Source organism: Miniopterus schreibersii, assembly GCF_964146895.1.
Source record: "Miniopterus schreibersii genome assembly, chromosome: 6".
Classification (NCBI taxonomy): domain Eukaryota; kingdom Metazoa; phylum Chordata; class Mammalia; order Chiroptera; family Miniopteridae; genus Miniopterus; species Miniopterus schreibersii.
The window spans coordinates 8281971-8289612 of NC_138107.1; the positions used below are offsets into that span (position 1 = coordinate 8281971).

Here is a 7642-nt window from a genome sequence, read left to right on the forward strand (position 1 = left end):
CACAAACAGCTCAGCGACCTTGGGAGCGACTTCGAAGCACATTTGTAAACGCGATGGTCTCAGTTCCAGCCAGCCCGCTGGCGGGGATCAAGTAACGAATTCATCTGCTAGTTAAATCTTGTAAGGAGCCAACGGCTCTGCCAGCTTTTGGGCGTGGCCGCAGGAGTGTTCACAGCGTCAGCCAATTTGGAGGTGAGCGAGGGAGACACTGAAAATAACCCGGCGATACGAAACGGGGGGAGAAAACCCGGGGGAGCGCAGGGGCTGGGGCCACGAGAGCGCGGCCGCCCGTGGGCACAGCCTCGGGGCCGAAGCGCGCTCCCAGCAACCGCGGGTCTCCCTACTTTTGTAGCTGCCACGTCACGGCATTCGCGGCCTCTCATTGGACCAGCTCGTCCAATCATGTGATTCCGCCATGCCGTATAAATAAGGGCAAGGAGAAGGCGGTGGTCCGCCATTTCGTGGACGCCGGGGAGGTGAGAGGACTTGTGGGAGCCGGACGGAGGGGAGCTGAAGCACCGTCCGAGGGTGTGTGGACTTAAGCCGCTGCAGTTCTAACTCAAGATCTCGGTAAGAGACCAGGACCGAGGGAGTGAAGTGGGAAATGAAACTTAAAAATGCTGAGGTGGGGCCAGGCCCAATGGCGGCGCCAGATTGAGACAAAGGGACGCCGCCGCCATTTTGTGACGTTCAGCACGGGCGGTGGCGGGGGCCTCAGGCCCACCCTAGGCCCTGTCCTGGCAGTGAAGTGAAGGTGTTTATAAACCTTTGCTAGAGGATGAACCGGGGTGTGGGATTACCCGAGAATTGAGGCAGAGGGGGAGCCGGTAACCGTATTTTACTCCAGGCCGCGCGGCCTTTCAATTTATGGCGCCTTTTTTTTTTTTTCCGCCCCACGTTTTCTTCAGAAGCTTCCAGGTTTTTTTTCTCAAGTCACTAGTCAAGACTGGACTTTCCGATCCACATTAAGTGATTTTTATATTCACACTTATTTTCGTGTCATTTTAACTTCACTTTTTACACCTTGAACCAACCTTTTTTTTTTTTCTCTTTTTTCTCCTTAACCGATCCGTGGGCAGTATTGTTACTGTAGCTGCGTCCCGCTAATCCGTAGGCCTGAAACTGGTCACATGAAGTTTTTAAAAAATCAGCAGTGGTTTGCTCTTAACTCCTGGGCACAGGGTGGGGTCACGCAAATAGGATGTGTCGGGACTTTTTAATTAAATAAGCTGAAAGGGAGAAGAAAGTGGTGTTATGTGGATGGCCCTTGAACTGCGTTATTGAAGAGGCCGCTCTTTCAAGCATTTGAAACTGGCCTGCAAGGTGATTGGGATCGTTGCCTAGGCGACTTTAAGGAGTTAAATACAAGTCCTTAAAGTGCAATTTATTTCTGCATAACAAATGTAACCACTAGTCTGTCTCTGGATTTACCTGTTTTGGACATTTCATAATAGATGGAATCGTAATACCTGCACTTATGTGTCTGCCTTCTGTAACTTAGCATGTTTTCATCAACGTTTGTAGCATTTATCAATACTTCTTTTCCTGAATAATAATTCATTGTGTGGATAATGCATTTAGCTTATTTGTCTGTTGATAGACATGTGGGTTAATAGCTTTGTGTTAAGAATTGTGCTGATACGAGGTACGTTTAAAAAAGGTAGCACTTGTGAGAAATGAAGCTGGTTAAGTTTTGGCTTAAAAGGCACATTTTTATCACTTTTCTAGTGTTTAGCTTTAACCTTATATCTTCTGCATTGTTTCATTTGGTTTTTGAGCCTCAGGCTTTGCTTCTGAGCCAGGTTACCTTCCTTGTCTAAGTGCTTTATTTTCAAGAGTAATTGAAATAATAGGTAAAGCCCCTAACTCAGTGCCTATGCTGTAGTGGATGCTCCTTCAGTATTTATTATTTTGCAAGGAGGTTTGTTTTTTTAACACAATTTATGCTGCCTTCCTCACAGTTATCAGTAACAATTAGGTAGAAATGGGTGTTTGGGGGATGGTGATTTTACTTGTTTGGTTTTTAGTATTTTGGCAGTCTTTCCTAAGGATCTGTTTTTCACTGTGTAGATTACTTGGTTAAATCTTCAATGTATATATTTTTTTAACAGAAATGCATCGTGATTCCTGTCCATTGGACTGTAAGGTTTATGTAGGTAATCTTGGAAACAACGGTAACAAGACTGAATTGGAACGAGCTTTTGGCTATTATGGACCACTCCGAAGTGTGTGGGTTGCTAGAAACCCTCCCGGCTTTGCTTTCGTTGAGTTTGAAGATCCCCGAGATGCAGCCGATGCTGTCCGAGAGCTAGATGGGAGGTAATTTAATCATTGATTTATACTAACAGCAGATAATGTTGCTTGAATTTCTAATACTTAAAATCTCTAGAATACGTGGTTCTGAGTGGCTTCTTGGTTATCTGAAATTGATGTTATTGGAAATTTACATAAACCTTTTTTGCAATCAAAAAAGGACCAGTTTGAGTGGAGATTCGGGAAGTTTCTTTTTACTTGGTTGGCCACTGAAGAAAATAATTAGGCTTAATGGCCAATTCTTAGTGGGAGGATAACTATCCAAAAAAAAGTGAAAATATTTTAGTCTAAATTCTCCAGTGTCAACTGTGTTGTCACTTTTGAATTGTTTCTAAAACAGTTGTGGAATCATATTTTTTTAAGTAAGAGTTGCTGTGAATTGATAATTGTACTTGGATGCTGGTTACCTGTGGGGGGGGGGTTCTTGCACCATTATCTTTTATGTCTTTGAAGTGCCTCTTTTAAGAAGTATCGATTGTATAGCAATTTCCCTTAGTAATAAGTGTCCTATTAGGTGGCTGATAATACTCAAGTCTAATATTATTAGTGAACAGGTTGTTGCCCTCCCCCATTCTATTTGGCATTTGAAACCATTGAATTTCATGAAACTAAGGAAAAAATTAAATGGTCTGAGGATTGGCTGTAAAAAAAAAGCTTTTTTTTATCCAAGCAGGTTGCAGAAACATTCCCCGGGCCCCACCTCCTCCCAATCACTGTGGCTTATCTAAACTTAATGGTGGTTGCAATTTTTTTGGTCAACTATTGTGTGATAATTGATGGGGAGGGGTGATGTAAAATAAAATGGCCAAAAGTCTTCTGTCCTATTTATTGTTGTTTATATGGACGGGTGGAGTGGAGACACCAGCAAATATGGTGTAAGATGAGTAAACAAGTGCTGGGACCACAAAGTAAGAAGTCAAAACAGGATGTACAGAAGAACTAGTTCTTTGAGGAGGATTCTAGGGTTTTTCACACTTAAAATTGTTAACAAATTAACATTGATCCCAATTGTTAGACTGACTCTAAAAGCAATAAAATGTAAGGAAGTTGGTTTCCTTTAAGAAAAAAATACAGGGCGTGGCCGGGTGTGGCTCAGCAGTTGAGCATCGACCTAGCATCCAGGAGATGGAGGTTCGATTCCCTGTCAGGGCACATTCCTGGGTTGTGGGCTCTAGCCCAGTCTGGGGCGTGCAGGAGGCAGCCGATCAATGACTCTCATTATTGATATCCCCCCATCTCCCTTATCTCTGAAATCAATAAAGATATATTTTAGGGGGAAAAAACTAAAACTTGTTTTTGGTTTTAAGATTTCTGCAGGCATTAAATGTGTTTGCTAAGAAGCTAACTACAAGTGCTTTTTGCTTTAATACACATCTCTTAGAAAGTCATTTTGGTTGCTTAAAATTTAATAATGACTTTTCTTTCCTAGAACACTATGTGGCTGCCGGGTAAGAGTGGAACTTTCGAATGGTGAAAAGAGAAGTAGAAATCGTGGCCCACCTCCCTCTTGGGGTCGTCGCCCTCGAGATGATTATCGGAGGAGGAGTCCTCCACCTCGTCGCAGGTACTTGAGAGATAGCGTGTTTAGAGGTATTGGTATAATGGAGTAGCTAATAGGAACAGGTATTTCTCTCCAAGTTTGTTGGTGGGTTTTAAACTTACTGTGAAGAATCGGAGGTTTTTATGAAACATTTGCTGGGTGTAGTTTGGGGTATGTGAGTTGTGCTGAGTGTTGGCTTTTGTCTTTAGGTTCATGTTGGTAGTCAGTAACTTCTATCTTGGATCTATCTTCTAGTTCATCTTCTAGTTGCATCTTTCCAAGTCTTCCCTTATACTTCAATTTAGGCCTTTTTCCATTTCTTGACTCCATAATGACAAACATTACATTCAACTCTAGCTCTTCACAAAGAAAAATGTGTTTTCTACTAGTAGCACGATTGTAATATTTATCAATCAGGCAGCTGTTTTAATGTTAAACTGGTAAAATAGAAATCTTTCTGAAACTAACTTAAGTCACTGACCAATAAAGGGGGCTAAAAAAGTAATCCCAGTCATCTATTCTTCAAACCCAAGTAGGAGAGAAATCAGTTTTTTTATAATTGAAAATGGCATCATTCTTGGACCAGGCAGTGTTGTCTGGATGCTAACTCCACATCTCCTCAAATCTCCAAAATAGTTTCTGTAGGACTGAATTTACCTCTTACAGGTGAGTGAAGTCCTAGGAGATAGGAGTTCAAAATCTTGCCCCTTTTGCTATTTTGAAAAACAACACACTGTTGCCCATCATAATAAAGAGTATTTGTTAGCTAATAGATGGTTGTACTGATGGCTTGTTTTTCATTTTTTTTTTGTGCTTTTTGGTCCATCTATTAATAAAAATGAACCCCGTTACAGAGTCACCATCATGTCTCTTCTCACCACCCTCTGAGTCTGCATTAGCCAGTCAACTAGCCCTTTCAGCGTCATGTGACCAGCGCGCCCCATTCAGCTTGGCTGGTGTCGTTTCACATGACCCAGGCATGGCCAGTCGTCAGGTTGCACCGCCCTTTGGTTCCCGAGCATGCTGTTTTCTCTCAGCCTTCTCTCCAACCTTAACCAAATCGGCAGCAGCCACCTCGACCGCCCACACATTCCTGGCCAATCAGCTCAGCTGTTTATTTACCAAATGTCTTCACAACAACTACAGCAGCAGCCTTCGGCTAACAAAAAAGCAGGAAAAATCCACAACACCCCCTTCGCCAACCAACTAAATCCAACGCAACATCTGGCAAAACCTTTTCAGCAAATTCTTCCTGGCCGTCAGTCCGGCAGCCTCACCTCACCATTTCTAGCTTGTTGAAACCCAAAACTAGTAAGTTTTTCCTGCTTATACAGTTTACTGCTGGTTAAAATAAGGAGTAAGCGGCTTAAAGTAATTCTTTTTCTGGATCAAAGGCTGGCTGTGCATAATTGAATGGTAATGTACATATATATTGCTTGAATAAAACTTTTAAGGGTGATAGGGAACTCATAATGTAACTAGACCTTCAAGTGAAACTTATTTGCATGTGTGAGATGCCAAACTAAAAATTTTAATAACTAACAGATTCAGCTTTCCTTTCTAGCAAAAATTTGTTGACTCCTATCACCTTTAAATGGTTTTACTAACAGTTTTCAAAATTTTAAAATTTTGGGGGTGAAAGCGGGCCAAGCTAAGGTAATTTTGATAAGTCTAAAACACACTCTTAAATGTGACGGATCACAATTGCAGTTCTAATGTAGCACTTATGGCGTCAATATTTACACCTAGCGCGTTTTCACAAAATTACACTATCCACCTGGTACCTAAGTCTTGTCATGGACTTCTAGGTTTGCATGGGTTCCAAATACTGGTTTATGGTACTGTTTTTGGAACTACTTGTTGGGACTACATTTTGGTGTGGTGTTTGGGTAGTGAAGTTAGTTTGACATGAAGTTTTGCATTGGACAGATCTGCTGTGAAGCATTCTTTGTTAAAGTGAGTCCATGGTTGGAATACCTGCTTTTCACTTGAGCTTTTGGTTCCTTAATCCTTCTGTGCCTTTTTTTTCTTTTCTTTTTTTTTTTTTTTGACGATGGGTGCCAGTTCTTCGGCACATTCACTGGGCCCAACAGTGAGATTGAAAAGTTGGGAAATGCCTCACGCCATAAATAATAATTGACAGTTAGCCTAACTTTCCTGTTTCTGCTTTTAGATCTCCAAGACGGAGAAGCTTCTCCCGCAGCCGGAGCAGGTAAATGACTCTTCTGGCCACATTTCTCAAAAATGGCAGTGTTGGTTGCTATTCGAAAGCTGTTTTCCAAATGACTTGGTTAATGGTTAATAGACCTTGGTTGGCATTAGTAATGAATGAAGTGTTACATAGAACCAGTATTAAGTTGTAAGAATGAACCAGCTCTTAGTTTTCAAAGACTATTTGGGAATATATGTGTGTAATCATGAGTGGTCCTATTTTTCTTTTCCCTCTGATTTTAGGTCCCTTTCTAGAGATAGGAGAAGAGAGAGATCACTGTCTCGGGAGAGAAATCATAAGCCGTCCCGATCCTTCTCTAGATCTCGTAGGTAAGATCTTTAATGATGAATGCACTAAAAACAGAAATAAGTCTCCTTAAGCCATTTTGATAGGATTTTTATAACTTTCTACAATACAAATCTTGTTATTTTGTCATTGTCACCAAGTTACAGATGGAACTTGTTTTTCTTCTTTTTTCAGCCGATCTAGGTCAAATGAAAGGAAATAGAAGACCAGGTTGCAAGAGGAGTGGTGTACAGGAAATAACTTCATTTGACAGGAGTATGTACAGAAAATTCAAGTTTTGTTTGAGACTTCATAAGCTTGGTGCATTTTTAAGATGTTTTAGCTGTTCACATTTGTCTTGGAACAGTGACACATAAAGATGTGATTCTCTATGGTTTGAAATGGATCATATGAGTCCTGTAATACCAAGAATTGTTACTTTACAATGTTCCCTTAAGCAAAATTGAATTTGCTTTGAACTTCAGTCTTGCAGACTGATAATAAACCTCTTAACTTCTGCCCAGCTAAAGTGTGATGTTGAATATTATGGAAACAACTGGCAAAAATTGAACTAAAGACTTTCCATAGCTGGAATAGAATATGCAGCTGTAGTTGAAAAAGCAGTTTTCAAAAGCTGCTGTGAACATAAGCCAGCAGGTAAAAATTAAAGCTGCACCCTTAAACTAGATTTGAGGTTTTAAAAAAAAAATTCAACTAGTCTTTATTACTGGGCAGAGGTTGTCCAGTTAGTGTAGAATCCAAGAAGTTTCAAGAAAGTTAGTTTACCTTTCTTTGCTTTAGGTCATAAATTTCTTATGTGATTGCTGTATATGAATACATAGCTCTTTGTAACATTCTTCACTTGGAAATTTGAGACTATTCAAGATACCAGTGTCCTGCCAGTTTAAGGGTACATTGTAGAGCTGAACTTTTGAGTTACTGTGCAAACATTTTTTTCATGCTGTCATTTGTAATATGTTTTGTGAGAATCCTTGGGATTAAAGTTTTGGTTACAAATTGTTGTTTAACCTGAAAGCCTGTTTTTCCTTGCAAAACTAAAATATGTGAGCTTGGTATCAAGTTCAGGTATAACATTCCTATTGGAAGCCATACTTATATTTTCTTGTAAAGTGCTTTTGAATTAATAAAATAGCATAACTGTAATAGTCAAACCCACTATTACCATAGTTCTTGTCCTATGGAAAGCAGTTGGTTACACAAATCTTACAAGAAACAAAATTGAGGCTTTTGAAGTGAAGGGAATTTTTGGTTGTCACCTCAGTGACTGTTAG

General features: G+C 40.5%; 1 protein-coding gene across 1 annotated transcript; it reads left to right on the forward strand.

The window, feature by feature from the left end:
- Positions 1–236: 236 nt before the first annotated feature.
- On the forward strand, positions 237–7378 carry SRSF3 (serine and arginine rich splicing factor 3). Its single transcript, XM_081139514.1, has 6 exons — positions 237–570; positions 2112–2319; positions 3743–3877; positions 6027–6065; positions 6308–6394; positions 6546–7378. Exons 2-6 carry the CDS (start codon positions 2114–2116, stop codon positions 6571–6573), a joined length of 495 nt encoding a protein of 164 aa, XP_080995640.1. The 5' UTR covers positions 237–570; positions 2112–2113; the 3' UTR covers positions 6574–7378.
- The last annotated feature ends 264 nt before the right edge of the window (positions 7379–7642 follow it).